Raw genomic sequence first — 15588 nt, 5'->3', positions numbered from 1 at the left:
GCAACGTGGTAATGGACTGATGATGACTGGGTCGGGTTTGAGAATGGGAGTCGATCTGGCTGGTTGTTGCAAGGTTCATGGAGTGGACTTACGGTTGTTAAGGAACATAATGAAACACTCTGACGATGGCTCCAAATTTTGAATTCCAACATTTATTTCTCTTCATTCCATAGATGTCCAGGGTACCTGAAAAAATGACAAAAATGTTAGAGAGAAAAATAAAATGCAAAATGTACCCATGGATTACACCGCCTTGCAGACTTCCAAATAACAGGTTACTTTAAAAATAATTTTCTGCAAAAGTATAAATGCTACAGAAATTCTATTTATATACATTTATTAACCCTTTGCCTATAATTTGAACCTTCAAGATGTGAAAAGGGAAGCAAAATGGCGCAGGAGCTAAAACAGCAGAGCACTATCCTACGTATAAGAATTACAATTGTGATCTTCTAATGTATTTTCCAAATATCCAACCCAATTGAAAAAATCTATTTTATTTTCTTGCTGTCAGCCATGCGGAATCCAGGTGTACGGAATACCTTTATTCATCATTCGGGGTATTGTCCTTTGGTAAACGTTGAACGTACAGAAATTTGTTTACTTCTGGAAGGTAGGCTAACGGGTGTAGGGTAATGCGAGCGTGGCAGTCGCGTGGATAACAAGTGGGACGAATCTCGAATCCGCCTGCTGGCCCGTGAGTCGAATTTCCGATCGAGGCCTCGAAAAGATTCCCACGATCCGGTAACGAGCCACTTGACTTCGAGGCGTGATCTGCGTGCTGGCCAGTCGCGTGGCCCTTTCGTTTCTGGAAAATCCAGGTGTTCGAAATTCGCCCCCTTCCCTATGATTTTTCCCATGCCCAGAAATCGCAACAGCCTGGACCCTTCCATTGTTGCCTCGGTCCTTTGGAAATTCATTTCCTTTTTCCTATTTTCCTATTAGGAAATACGATTAGGATGTTCCGTTATTGGGACTGGTATAATATTTCATGATTTTTAAACGATTCGATGACCAACTAATTCCTTCGTCAATATTAATAATTAAAACCGACTCATTTCTAGAGCTTCATAATGAATGTGTTAATTATTGTATTTATTGATTACTTTGATGGTCCAGAGAAACCTTACGATAATCCTCGCTTCACACCAGCGGTGTCCAGGACCGTTAATCATCGAGGCTCGAATAAAAAAGGAAAATGAAAAAAAAAAATAGGGAACCACCAGACACAAGGTGACGGGACCACAAAGTAGGGGAACAGAGAGTCGAATCTGGCCGTTACAACTGGAGGAGCGTGGGAAGGCAGAAGTCGCGAATCCTTGTAAGGAACCGTTGTACTTCCTGAAGGAGGTCCTGCACCTGACGTCCTTCTCGTCCGTGAGAAAGATTCCGGCTCGATGCACCAAAGACCCCTCCTCCTTCGACGTGATGCTCTAACGGCCACGCGAGTAGCACGCTTTCAGCACGTTTCGTCGACGTGGGAAGGATCTCGTGCCTCTGCCATCCGACCCTATCCCTTATTCTTTTTTCTTTTCATTTTTTATACTCCACCTTCTCTGTGTACCCGCCACAACTTCTACTTTTTCTTTATGGAGAATCCCAGTCGAATCGAGGCTATTTAAAAAAGGGGTGGTTGGGGGGGATGATCGTTGTCGTTTGGGAAATTTTATCTGATGGGGTAACGTGTACAGTTATTTACCCCTGATATAATGCAATTTTTATATAATAAATTATCATTTTATTTGGGACAAGTATTCGGGCTATGAAAGATAATTAATTATATTCTATTATTCAACCCTTTAACAGTGGAGTCTGGGTCAATCGTGATTCGAACAAGTACATTAATCTAAAGTTAAATGTATAATTTATAAATAAAAGAGTTTCATGTATTAGAAGGATAATTTTCAAAGGGGCAGTGTAAAATTTAGAAAATTAAAATAATATAAAGTAGAGAATTAAATTAGAATTAGAAACGTATTATATTATATTCTTTACTCTTTTATGAAAGGGGTGAAAGATTGTTCATATGGGGATGTTTGATGTTTGAATTTTCAATATTTTATAAAATTATTTATACACAAATGTATTGAAAAGATTTTCCAAAAATGGTTAAAAAATATCAGAGCACGGAATTGGAAAGATTACCTTCAACCCTTTCACTTATCCCTGTAACACGAAACGCGAGACAACCTTTTGAAAGGCTAAAAAAGCGGGTCAATGACGTCATTTGGAGGAAAAAGAATAAAGGAATAAAACGACGTAAGCTCACAGTCGAATTTCTTTGAATGCTAAATTGTTGGTTTCATGGGAACGATCCCCCACAGTGTATCCACACGATTCTTTGATAAAAACGTGTCTGCGACGACCGAAATGTACAGACGAAATAAAACCATTTTAGTGATCTTCTTCCTTATTAAGTGCAAACATTTTCTACCATAAGAAAAATCTAACGATATTGTAAAAATAATATAATTTTGCACAATTAATAAATATTTTAATTCTTATACAATAAAAAGTTGTCTTATTAATTCAGATGCCATAATTCCCAATTTATCCAATTTATCATTCTTTCAAATGTTCTCTATAATTTTTCCAACTCTCACCCTCTACCAACTATTTTGTCCAACAGAAAAATTCCTCACCCCCAACAACGTGACGGGTCGCACTGGGTCGACCAGGATAATCTCGTTTCCGAATCACTTGTAAAAGAATCCCATAGGATTTGTACGTACACGAGCACACATGGAAGCTGCGTGTTGAAAATAGTATTGGGACGGCGCCAGGGGGTTTACGATGAGGTTTACATCTATTTCGAGGGGTGAAGAAGGAAGGAGGATGCACGCACCCCACGCTAGCCACCTGACGCACCCCGCTCGTGGGAACCGAGAAACTGTAGGAATTTTCTAACTCTCGGGATGCACACATGTGTGGTTATGGGGCTACTTTTAATGTCCCCTTAGTTTCATACACCTTTACTATTACGTTGTTCCATACTAAATGGCTGATTTTGAAACGATAAATATCTGACCAGATTTGATGAAATAAAAATATGACAAAATAGCACTTGTGATATATTAAATTAAAGCATAAAGTTTGCTGAAAATGGCTATATAAATGCCTCGTTAATATTTTTAACACAAGATGAGTGGTCGTGGATCGCAACGAACAATGTTGCAATAGATGAAATGTTTCATTGTAAGACAAGTTCATGACATAAAAGTATTACAAAATGGCACTTGCGATACATCAAATTAAAGCTTAAAATCTCACGAAAATAACTATGTAACTCCCCCGATAATATTCTGAACACAAAATGACTGGTGGTTAATTGAAACGAACACGATTAAAACCATCAAAGAGAAAAGGAAAGCTAAGAGGGATAATAATGAGGAAACGATGAGTATCGAAAGATTTTCGGTAAGATTTCCACAAAGATGATTACAAGAACGACCAGAAAGTTATGCTGCTTTAATGGCAGTTGATGGAACATCCGGTTTACCGTCGATTTCCAGGGAGCACGCGTGCCGTATGCACGCGCCGCTATACTGCCTCAGCGAGAGAATGCTGTGCCACATATACATATGTACATACATGGGAATATTGTGCGTGACAATATTCACCGTCCCAGCCGAGAAAACGAGAGATGGTTTATGAACGAGTACGCCGCGTGAAAGTATGTGGGAAGTCAATTGCGATTCGAAGTAGCCACCAATTTCTTCGAAACGCTATTGTAATCATCAGAAAAATATTTCAAATAATAAACTTGAAAATTGAACGAATCAAAATTTCTTCAATCTCAAATTACCCCTTTTAATACATAAGAAAGTTATTCGCTTGAAAATTCGAGTGTCTAATTAATTAAAATTTTAACTTTGAATAAGAAATATAATCAACGATGCAAAGTACGTGTATTAAAAAAAAATCAAGAATATGAGGCAATAAGAAGGGTGCATAGCGTTGGGAATGGTATACAAGAGGCGGGAAGTAAGGTACACGAGCAAGAAAGCTGAGAACAAAAGAGAAAAACGAGAAAGGGAAATAAGAGGCAAGAAGTCGGGAGCAAGATTATTGTAATGCTGAAACAATGGCCCACTCTGTATGTAGAAGAACGCGGTGTGCAGTTATGGGGGAGAGCGTGCCATGTCGCACGAGCGCAGCGTGCACGCGCGAATCTCGTGTACAGACTCCTGCAAAAGTTATCACCTTGCCATTTCCAACTCTACCGAATCAATCTTTCGATATTCTACGTAAGCTACAAATTTTTATTGCATCATAATTTCTGACGATTGAATATTTTCATAAATTACAGAAAGTTAAAAATAAAAGTTTCTCGGAGAATTTGATGACAGAAAAGTATCGCAAAATGACACTTATGTTATATCAAATTAAAGATTAAGGGCTGATTAAAATGGCTATATAAATGGCACAAATTTTCAGTTACCTTCCTTGCAGATTTCTCCATCTGGAATTCAATGACGTAAGCATACTTTCTCACAGGATACGATTACTGATTAAATCTTCATGAAAAATGATTGTTCCAAAAATATTGTACCATTTTTGTATTGCTCGTGATTCGACGATTAAAATGAGTACACACACGACCTATCAAAAATCTCGTCAAAAAGTTGCATTCTAATTACTATTATTTAATTAAGCTGTTAATTGGGCCATTCTCTGCCTATCATCCTTTTGTATATGAATGGCTATAAAATTTCAAAATTAAACGACAATACCAAAGTACCAGCCCACCCTAAAACATCCCCCATGCCTTAATATAAAATGACCCAAGAGAATGAGCACCATCACAGTAAACCACACAATCACAGTGTGTGATCTCGAAAGCGATGAAACTTTCAAATCGTCCACGAAGCGAGGGTAATTTCCAGAGATAGGATGGAAAATGGTGGAATGGTGGTCGGCGACGGTGATGGTCGGGACCGCGACCGCGAGAATACATCATGGGGCACGTTCGAGCGCGAAATCTGTGGCGCGCAACGAATTCGAAATCGTCGGCCGTGGCGGCGCGCGGAAGCGTGGGAACGGACGCCGTTAAGCCTTCTCAAAACAAAACACGAGCTAACTGCGTGCCAAGAGTAGGGGGCACGCGACGCACCTGACTACCGGCCTGCCGTCCCTTCGCTCCCCGCAGCCGCAGCCGCGGCCGCAACCGCGCGTTGTACACGTGCCTTACCGCCTCCCTCCATCCAGCACCGGAACCGCGCGCCCACACCCAACCCATCGGCCGAACCAACGGTTTATTAAGTCGTTACCCGGCCCACAGAACGCCCCCGCACGCCGCCGAATTCCGCGCCGACTTTCTGATTTGAACTCTTTTGAATGCCCTTCTTGGATGTTTGCTTTATTTTTGTTATTGTAAAATGGGAAGTGGTACCAGAAATGGAATATTATCACTGTGCTGTGATATTTGATTATAAGGGGTGCTTGATAATTTATCACCCTTGGAATTTTGGAGGGGGGAGGCTTTCTAAAAAATGGGGAATTATCGAATGTCAATGGCATATGGTAATTGCCTGATAATTACCTGTTAGGAATGCACTTCGTTCACTTAAAGATTCCTACTCTTTTTGGTGTGAGTGGATTTATCTAATTGGGATCGAAGGTGTTAATTGATCAGGTGATCAATCAATACTGTTCGATAATCTTTCTAATTAAAAACTTCTATCATTTTTTTTTTTTTTTTTATTTTAAGAAGGGACTGGTTAATTATATTGTAAAAATACTGTAATTTTTTTTTATTGAAATGAAATAAACTTGATTTCTTTAGAACTCAATCCACGTTCCTTATAAAGATTCCTCACACCTTTTCCTGGCTGAATAATGCTGCAGTTCAAAAGTGACTTCTGTTAGATGCGTATCGTGGCTTCACAGAAATCCAGCGGGGATCAATATTCTCGTTATCCGATCTATCTGGCGCAGAAATATTACGAGGCTGGCGGTCGTAAAATCCATTGAGAAATGCATCACGATACCTCGATCTACAGCTGACTTCGACGCGTGCATAAACAGTGTACACTTTAAAGGCGAACGAATACTTAAATACCGTATGGCCAGTTGTCTTAAGGCTGCGAGGAAACTTTACGACGGTACCGTGAAATAAAAACGGTAGTCGATGCTATTCAAATTACTGTGCTTTTCAGCTTTCAACCTTGAGCTTGATCACCGATACTGCTGGAGAATTTTAACACCTTGCCTATCTGCTAGCAAATGGAACAGGCACTATCGTTTTATAGCTCAAAATTAGGAGGAGTAATTTGTATTATCTAATCTTTCTTAATTAACACCTTAATTGGTACTAGGTAGAATTTTTATTTTTAACAAATCACAGTATTCTGATATTTCAACTATCTATCACCAGTGTTTCCAATTAGATAAATTAAGGAATTTCTAATTATTATGGGGGTGGATTCCTATGAAAATTTTAACGTAATTTCCATATGGAATTTTCATAAAATTTTCAAAATATTTTATTATATGTATCATCTATAATTCCAAGTATTTATCAGGAGTATTTATAATTAGGTAAATTAAAGAATTTCTAATTAATGTAGCCGATGGATTTTTATGAAAATTCCAATCTCACTCTCATATAGAATTCCATAGATTGATTCATTTTTACTACACACCGTATATTGTGTCAATTATGAATACTCGATCGCATTCAATTATACATATTGCACGTTTCACACGTGCTTTCTACATCTTGCTACGACATACCTGAATTAACATACGCAATCCACTAATGAATATGAATATCTCTCATTAGTGGATAAAAAAAACTGTTTCCCGTACTCGAAGATTTTTCAATTTAAACGGGTTTTTAAATGGACAGCTATGAGAAACGATAAATCAGATTTCTTAAACAAACCGTTTCTAGAGTTCATGAATAATATTCAGCATCTCTGATTCTGAGGAAATAAGATAAATATTATTTAACTGAATTTATTTGATATTAAAAAAAGGAAGAACAAGCAGACTTTCAAAACTTAATTGATCAATGAATCGGTTTCTACGATTCGTTTTGACTCACAATTTTTCGCAACTTTATATTACACGGTGGTCATTTAATGAGTTTCTTTATAACTTAAATAAAATCCATCGGTAGCGTTTCATTTTGCACTCCGTAATCTACGTCCCTCATCTGGTTTCATTAAAAATCGTTTCACGCGCCGTGGAAAGGGATTAATGTTGTATTCTCGTTCTCGCGAACCATAAATTTCGCTTCAAAGTGTGCCATTTGCCGACAAAAAAAAATGTACCGCTTTCCCTGGCAAAGTTCGTTCAAGTAATTGATCGTAAACGCGTTAATTTGACCGGTGACAATAATCCTGTCTGTATTACACGTAAGAAAGTTGTCTCGCGTGTTTTTACAATGATACTGTCTACCGTATAGCAAAACCATGATAAATGATTACACGGTGAATCGTAGACGTGCGCAGAAAGGAAAAATTTATATAACGAATTTGAATTATGTTAAGAAATTTAAGGATAATCATATGAAAATAAAGGATCACTTATTAGAAATAGAAAATTTTCTATTTCCTGTTCGACTAATTAGACCACCTTTCACTTTAATTTAAAATTCAATTCGAAGCACGATAGAGATAAGCCACGTGGATCTACTTTTTTATTCACCCAAATCTTGTCTATTATTATCATCCAACGACATGTAATTCCGACGGTGAATTAGACTGGTCACTCTGCTTTTGTCTCTGCTTCCACGAAATCTATTTTCATTTAATGACACCTCCTTCGGTCAATTTGAACAAGTGACAAAGCGCGATCGTAGATGCATTAGAAGGCGGCCCAACTAATGGATCCGGCAAATTATTTCGGGGATCCGTTCAGAATTATGATAAAAGGATTTTTATAGCCGTGACAATGGAAGGTTTCTTTTTTACTCGACTAAAATTGGGAAAGATTAACGTGGGCTAAGAAAAGAAGAATTTAAATCGAATTCACTATATCAAATTAATTTGCTTAATTTTAGAAATTTTCAAAAAATTCACAGAATTGATAATAGTATTTATTTAATACTGTCTCTTGTTCCGAGTAATTATAAATTGAGTCAGTCAAAATTTGAAGCGATCTTTCAGTGAAAGACGGGGTCCTTAGCCTTACACAGTGTGCTTTTGTATTGGTCGGGTAACACATACGCGCGACACGCATGAATGAATGCATTCATAAAGGCGGCGCGCATGTTACACGTACAGTGGGCTGCAATCTCAATAAGAAAATATGTCTATTATGTTGTTACAATAACGATATCAATTCATTGACTGTCCTGGCACTGTGCGAGCCCATTGTCTTCAAACGACTGTTGCCTGCCCGTATTTGACAGGCCACGGTACCCTCGTGTTTACTTTTCTTTTAATCGTACCAGTGTATAAACTTGCTACGGAATTTATTATAAATATCATAACACCGCTTTAGATCGCTTCAGAACAATTTAGAAAAATTATTTCGAATAGAAATTTATTAATATTGCTTAGAATAAAGGTTTATAAAAATGATGGGTCTTTAAAAGACAAATAATTAATGGAAATATACAAAATTTGATGAAAGATTCTTGAAACGATATTACACTTTGGAATTGATTCCCTCGTTTGATCACGGATCGCACTTCCTCTGGACAAAACTGATACACGATGTTTAAACCGGCGGTCTGGTAATTGAATTTAAAGGGCGGAAGCGAAGAAATCTGGTCCCCTTTCGTATTAACCTAATCAAGTTCAGTTTGCCGCTACTGTCGCCCGTCGCGATCACAATAGAGACATTAAATCGTCAGTACGGATTTATTAAACCCGCCGCTTTTATAGCCGTGAAACCGTTCAATTCGTCGAAGGTCTGCTTTCCTTCCAATTATATTCAAAAAAGGATTAAATCATTTTTATTACGAATATCTATGAAACGTTTAGGTAGTTATTTTTGTTACATTTTAAGCTTCAAATTGATATGCCACACGTGGTATTTTGTGATACTTTTATGTCCTGAAATTGAGTCTGATTTGACATGTTTCGAAGTAGGTCATTTGATATGTGAAACTCTACTGTTTGTTGCAATCCACATCTAGCCATTTTCTACAAAGAGTATTTACGAAATGTTTATACAGTTATTTTCATTAGATTCTAAACTTTAAATTGATGAGTTATTAATAAATTCATAAATATTCAAGCTCTTTTGCAGAAATATTTCACTTCTAATTATCATGTTATTAGAAAATAATGATCACAACTTCTCACATCTATCAACTATTCTATTTATTTGTTTCATTAGCAAATAGCTAATAATGGCAATAATGATAACTGATAATCTAAAGAATTCTATAGAAACTCATGAATAATACGAAATCTGTATGTACATTATATTTCACAAAATAAGAAAGATACATTTATTTCAACGATACACGTTAATCTATTATTACTAATTAACTCTATTATTACTTATTCGTTACCGTTTCAGATATATGTTTAACAGAAAATCGTATAGAGAAATACCTTTTATTTATTGAAAATAGTATCCAGGGTGTTCGGTTAGGGGTGGACATCCATCCAGAGGGTGGCAGCTAGGGTGAATTCGAACAACTTTTCCCCTCACCAAAACACTTGTCGAGGTATAGTCTTTAAATTATTAATGAAAAGCACTGTCCAATTAGAAAACGCGTAGAGCCCGGGCTCAGTTACGGGAGTGTCGGCTACGAGAAGCGCACTCGACCGCGGTCGCGAACAAACTAACTCGGCTGCGCGACGGTTCGAAGCCGACACTCTTGAGCATGCGCACTATGCGCGCGGGGTTTTCATTAATAATTCAAAAACTAAGCCTCAACAAGCATTTTGGTATATGAAAAAGGGATGTTGTCTGATATAAGTCCCATGCATATTAGGTTAGGTTAGGTTAGGTTATATGTGATTGAAATACATTTTCAAAGAAAATTTTTGTGTATTATGTAAGCAAATATAATATTTGTCTTATAAAATCATCAATGTAATATATCAAACACTCAACTAAAAATTGTTTCAATCACATATAACCTAACCTAACCTAATATGCATGGGACCCATATCAGACAACAGCCTGAAAAAGTTGTTCAGAATCACCCACGCTACCACCCCCTCGTAGAATGTCATCCTTACTCGAACACCCTGTATATTATATAATATTCAAATAATATTTTCTACTTTCTCATATTTTTAACAAAGACTTTTTATTCATAAGATTCATGAGTTCAGTTATTAAATTCAACTTTCAATACATTCAAATATTTTTTTTATATTAAATGGTAATTAACGTTTTATTCGGATATTATAAATTTATAATCAAGCACCTATGTTACAAATAGAAATATTCACAGTAGTCAAAATTTTTTATACTTCTTATGAACTATTAGTGACAACAATGTTACTGTTTCGTTTTTAAGACAAGTGATATTTCCTCCTGCAAAGTGTCCTCAATTTCTGAATACCTACTGATCTATTCTGCCCGTATTCCTTTTCCCATGCATCTAGTAATAAATTATAATACCTTACCTTTTCGAAAAATCCTAAATACCTATAGGTCTCGCTGGTAGGAAAGATCTTCTCGAAACCACCTGTCTGAGTGATCTCATCCTCGTGTCTTATCAGCACCCTAACGTCATCCGGGGTGAGGCGTTTCAATATCGTCTTCAAGTACGTCTTTCTGTTATTCATCTTCTCATGAATGTACTGTTTCCGTCTGTCCTTCCACGACACCAAATTAGAGTACAACTGTCGATCATAGCAGACACCATTTTGCTTGCAGATCATCCTGAGGATCTTCAACTCCTTACCATTCAGCAGATCAGGCACGTGAAAACCGACCAGATTCAAATAGTCCTTGGCTAACTGTCCTTTTACCAATTTACATAGAGGAGTATCTGGCTCCATGGAAGGATAATCGTTTACTTCTAGGAGCCACGGTCTGTACTGTCCGTCCAGAAGAACGTCGAAGCCAAAAAGCTGATAGAAATTGTAGGATGACAGTGTCGTCCTCTTCGAGGCATTGACCAAAGCAGCCTCGGCTGATATCATGGTTTTGATTGTTAAGTCCTTGATTTTGTTCCACAGTTCCAGGATGTTCACACCTTCCATAGTGGACAGGTAGTTCCATAAGGATTTCAAGGACCACATGTTACCTTTGCACTCGTCTGGGCTATCGTTGGGTTGAAAATTGGGACTGAATTTATTTACACTCGTGTTTGTAAGGTGCATGAATTTATTGGTTAGATGTCGCACGTCGTGGATGTATTTCACCGTTGCTAGTCTAACCAGACCTTCTTTGTACAGGTAGATTCGTAGGGGGTCGATGCTCGTTAGTAAGACGTACAGGCGGATGTCGAATTTGATACCATCCAGGAGGTGGGGTCTGGAATCGGAAAGGAGGAATGTAGTTTATTTTGCAATTTTGGAATTTTTGAACTTTGGGAAACGTAGAACTATAGAATTTTGGGAACTAAAAATTTCCAAAGTTCTAAAATTTTACGTCTCTAAACTTTCAAAATTCTAAAATTCTACGTTTCCCAAATTCTAAGGTTCCAAAATTCCAGAACTCTAAAAATTTCAAAAATTCTAAAATTTTACGAGTTTTGGAATTTTGGAAACCTTGAAACTTGGGAAACGCAAAATTTTAGAATTTTGGAATTTTACAAATATAGAATTTTGGAATTTTTGAAAGTTTAGAGAGGTAAAATTTGAGAACTTTGGAATTTTTGAACTTTAGGACTTACACCACTTCAAAAAAAAATTACTCATCCAATTATACGAATCTTCTACCTGGTGATATAACGTTGAGCAACAAGAGATTTACGATCAGGAATCTCCTGCAACCGGGTTACCACCTTGATCCCGTGTCCAGCGCATGCTGCCGGTGGCTTAACGATCCAAACGCCATCGTTCCTTCTCATAAACTTCCTCAAACCGTTCCTCTCTTCCGGTAGAACGAAGGTCAAAGGGATATAATCAAAATTCTTGCTACCAAACTTCCTCCTCATCTTTCGAAAATTCGTCCACAACGATATCTTGTCACCCAATTGTATGCAGCTAGGGAAACAGCTCACTTTGGAGAACACATTGGTACTTTTCAGTTTGGAATAAGCGTGATTGCTACACCAGGTGCCGCACCAATTACTCGTCGACTTGTTGCTCGTTCTGAATCCCGATTTCAGCACCGTCGACACGATGATACGTGGGGTGTAATTACCTGGCCGCCACCATAACAAGTGCCTGGCGATCTCTGCTGGCAATTTCGAGCTATTCTTCTGGTTCTTGAAAATAATGAACGGCGGAACGTGGGCGAACAGGCTCTTACGCATCGGTTGCTTCATCTTTTTGTCCCCGTCGTCCGGTGGATCGATAATGATTCGTGGTTTTATTGATTCACACGGCTTTACTCTGATCGTCATTAAATGTTCCATGAACTCGATGTACTCTTCCAATTCGTCGTTTTCAGGTTGATCGTACAATGACAATTTGCTGGAACAGGTACCAATGCTGGCGTCTTGTTTCGTTGGGAAATCCATGCTGCTTTTTGGGGATGGTTTTGGGTTGTTGCTGGTGAATCGGAGGTTTGTCATTGTTGAAGAATTGTACTTGGAATTTGAAGTGTTTGGCCGAAAAATGGGAGATAGGTTAAAAGGTGAATGAATAGTGAAGTAGTCTGTGGTTCTGTTTAAAGCGACCAGAAGTTGTCGGTTTTGGAGGGTTCTTCAGGGTGGTGACATTTTGTCTAAAGCTGATTTCAAGTGAGAAGACTTATTCTGAATTGGATCTTTATTTCAGACGAGAGCTTATATTCCAATTAGGTGAGTTTGTTATTATTTTAATTATCACTCTTCTTTCATGAATTCTGCAAATTTCAAAATTTTCTCAGTGTCGTTTATTTCTTTTCCCTTCGCTTATTTTCTTCCAGGTTAAAATAATTCAGTAATTCTTCCGCAGCTTCTTTATTTCACTTTTCAGGGGTTGAAGAAAATGTAGATACACTGTTGAAAACAGTTAGAAAATCGCTTTATATAGCAAATTTTTTTTATAATAAACGTTACACACTAGCAACAAAACGAGATGTCGCATTTTGGATTACAGTTTTTGATAAATAACCAAACGATACATTTCTTATCCTTAGCTCCAGTCCTTAAATTTACCAATTTATGTTGTACATAAGGCATTTCGCTCAACGATTAGTTGATTAGTAACAATAATTATTACTTTCATTTCAAACCTACAGGAACAATAATTATCAACTAGTTTCATATATCTATTTCCTTAAACAGTAACTCGCTAAAGTGTTTATAAAATCTTTGCAACAACAAGGTTCAATAAACACTATCATCCTAATCTGTCTTTTAATCGTATTTTTATTTCGCGATATGATCACTGTCGCACAAATTGTCAGGAACGATTCTCAAAATGAACAAATCGACAATTTAGCAAAAGAAAATGAAATTACGAAATAAATGAATAAATATCCATAGCAAAAATCAAAGATTCCAATCTACTACAAACCTGTAATTTCTTTTCCGATCGACAAAAACATTTAGCAAACTGATCAAAACGTAGACTCTGTAATGATCATTGTAAAATCATTTATTAAACCAAAAGATTCGATACAATAAAATTGCGTTTTTCACAACCTTGACGCAGCAGAACGTTCCTAACAATACTTTATATACGACGGGGTTGGGTGTACAATTGTATACAAAAGAAAAAAAAAAAAAGAGGCTTCACACTTTGATCGTTAGGTCTCTGAACAGAGGTCCTGAAACTGAAGACCAGACCTAAGGCTCCAAATGATACTTGCTTTCACAGAGTTCCTGCAACCTAGATATCCCTTTCTCCCTATTATCACCGTACTTCATCTCCCACGCATCGAACAGCATATTATAGTACCTTGGAATATCAAAGTACTGCAGGTACTTGTGGCTACTGGACGTAGGAAAGATTTTCTCGAACCTATCAAGCTGTGTCAGTTCGTCTTCATAAATGATTAACTGTCGAACATCATCAGGAGTGAGATCCTCGATGATGTCCTCCAGATACTCATCCCTATCCCTAAGATTAACATAGGACGACTGTTTGTCCCATTCCTGAAGACTGAGACCAGTCCTGTACAGCCTGCAGTCGTGGCACACCCTGTCCAACTGATAGTTCTTGGCTACCTTATCAGTGTCCTCAGCGGACAGTGTGTTTGGCAGTTGGAAGCTAGCTATATTGAACACATTCCTGATCAACGGTCCCTTGATAGCGGTGTCCAAGGGCGATGAGGTCTGCAACGAGGGCGAGATGTTCACCTCCAGTAGCCAAGGCTTCAGATCCTCGTCTAAAAGGATATCAAACCCGAAGAGCTCGTAGCAACAGTATCTCGACATCACGTTGGCAGTGGTTAAATTACTGATGGACGATTCGCCAGCTATGATGGTTTTAACAACGATGTCCTTCATCGAGGCCCACAGATTCGACACGTTCACGTGTTCCCTTTCGAGATAGGACCAGAGTGTCTTAAGCGACCACTTGTGACCCGAACAGGAGTCGACGCAGTCGTTGCTGGTGTAGGTGGAATTAGTCTTGTTTATGCTGTAGTTGGTCAGATGCATGAACCGGTCGCTGAGGTAGTTGATATCGTCGTTGTACTTGACCGAGGCGAATCGGACCAGACCGTCGGGATAGATGTACACCTTCAACGGATTGAAACTGGTGACCAAGACGTAGAGACGAAGGTCAAACTTCGCGCCGCTGATCAGTCTGGGTCTGGACAGGTATCTTTGAACGACCACGGCGCGTTTCTTTGGTATCTGGGACCAACGGTGCACCACCTTGATCCCGCTGCCCCTGGCAGAGGCTGGTGGCTTAAGGATCCACTTCTCTTTGTGGCCCGACTTCTTCCAAACTTGTTTAAAGTAGTAGAGATCCTGCGGCAGCACGTAGGTCATCGGAACGAAATCGAACTCTCTGATCTCGTGCTTCAACATCATCCTGCTTAGGTTACGCCACAGCTTGTCCTTGCGGCCGATCTGGAAGGCGCCCGGGAAATGATTGATCTTCTGTGTTTCCTTCAGCTCCTTGAAGCACACCGACTTCATGTACTTGCCCCAAGTCCCGCCCCACTCCTGGCACTTCTTCATCAGCCGATAACCTGAGTTGACCAAGGTACGACGTACAATTAATGGTGTGATCGTGCTCAGACGCCATTTCAGGTGTCTGGTTACTTCGTACGGCATTATTGGTCCCTTGCTCTCGAACGACTGAAAGATGATGTACGGCGGCACGTTCGAGAATAGGCTTCTCCTGAACGGCATCTTGCATCTTTTCTCACCGGCCGATACCAATTGATCGATCGTTAAGAGGTGGCGATCTATGTCGATGTAGGGAAGGATTTTCTCCACCTCGTCGTCCTCGTCGTCGACGCTGCTCGAGATGCTCGCGATCTCGCGATGATTGTACGCGATTAAGTCCATCCCGGACACTCTGTAACATCTGCGATTAAATTTGATATTTAATGCGACTGATGCCTCGCGAATCCTACGGGACGGTTTAATGGGCGACGGATTTACGATGATTA

The 15588-nt window shown here is 38.7% G+C and overlaps 2 protein-coding genes across 12 annotated transcripts in view; both read right to left on the bottom strand.

The window, feature by feature from the left end:
- Window positions 1-1626: 1626 nt before the first annotated feature.
- Window positions 1627-13590, bottom strand: LOC117604386 (tubulin monoglutamylase TTLL4). The gene is made up of 2 exons (XM_034324365.2): window positions 11808-13590; window positions 1627-11400 (listed from the first exon to the last, which is right to left on the bottom strand). The coding sequence occupies exons 1-2, from the start codon at window positions 12605-12607 to the stop codon at window positions 10431-10433; spliced, it is 1770 nt and encodes a 589-aa protein (XP_034180256.2). The 5' UTR covers window positions 12608-13590; the 3' UTR covers window positions 1627-10430.
- Window positions 13591-13734: 144 nt separating this feature from the next.
- The window catches only part of LOC117604387 (tubulin monoglutamylase TTLL4), a 119504-nt gene continuing 117650 nt past the window's right edge, over window positions 13735-15588 (bottom strand). For 6 of the 11 annotated variants that reach the window (XM_034324366.2, XM_034324367.2, XM_034324368.2 and 3 more), the window contains one exon: window positions 13735-15503. In XM_034324366.2, the coding sequence (XP_034180257.1) occupies window positions 13808-15484 (1677 nt within the window). In that variant the 5' untranslated portion in view covers window positions 15485-15503 and the 3' untranslated portion in view covers window positions 13735-13807. Of the gene's footprint in view, window positions 15504-15588 lie in introns of those variants that run through there. The other 5 variants (XM_034324369.2, XM_034324372.2, XM_034324374.2 and 2 more) reach the window with 2 other exon arrangements.

This window comes from Osmia lignaria, chromosome 7 (genome assembly GCF_051020975.1).
Source record: "Osmia lignaria lignaria isolate PbOS001 chromosome 7, iyOsmLign1, whole genome shotgun sequence".
Classification (NCBI taxonomy): domain Eukaryota; kingdom Metazoa; phylum Arthropoda; class Insecta; order Hymenoptera; family Megachilidae; genus Osmia; species Osmia lignaria.
Note: the sequence above shows the minus strand (reverse complement) of the source record. Positions and strands in the feature narration are given on the sequence as shown.

Coding starts and splice junctions, on each gene's coding strand:
- LOC117604386 (XM_034324365.2), bottom strand. CDS start 12,607: ATGACAAACCTCCGATTCACCAGCAACAACCCAAAACCATCCCCAAAA. Junction 11,401..11,807: donor GCTCAACGTTATATCACCAG/GTAGAAGATTCG, acceptor TTCCGATTCCAG/ACCCCACCTCCTGGATGGTA.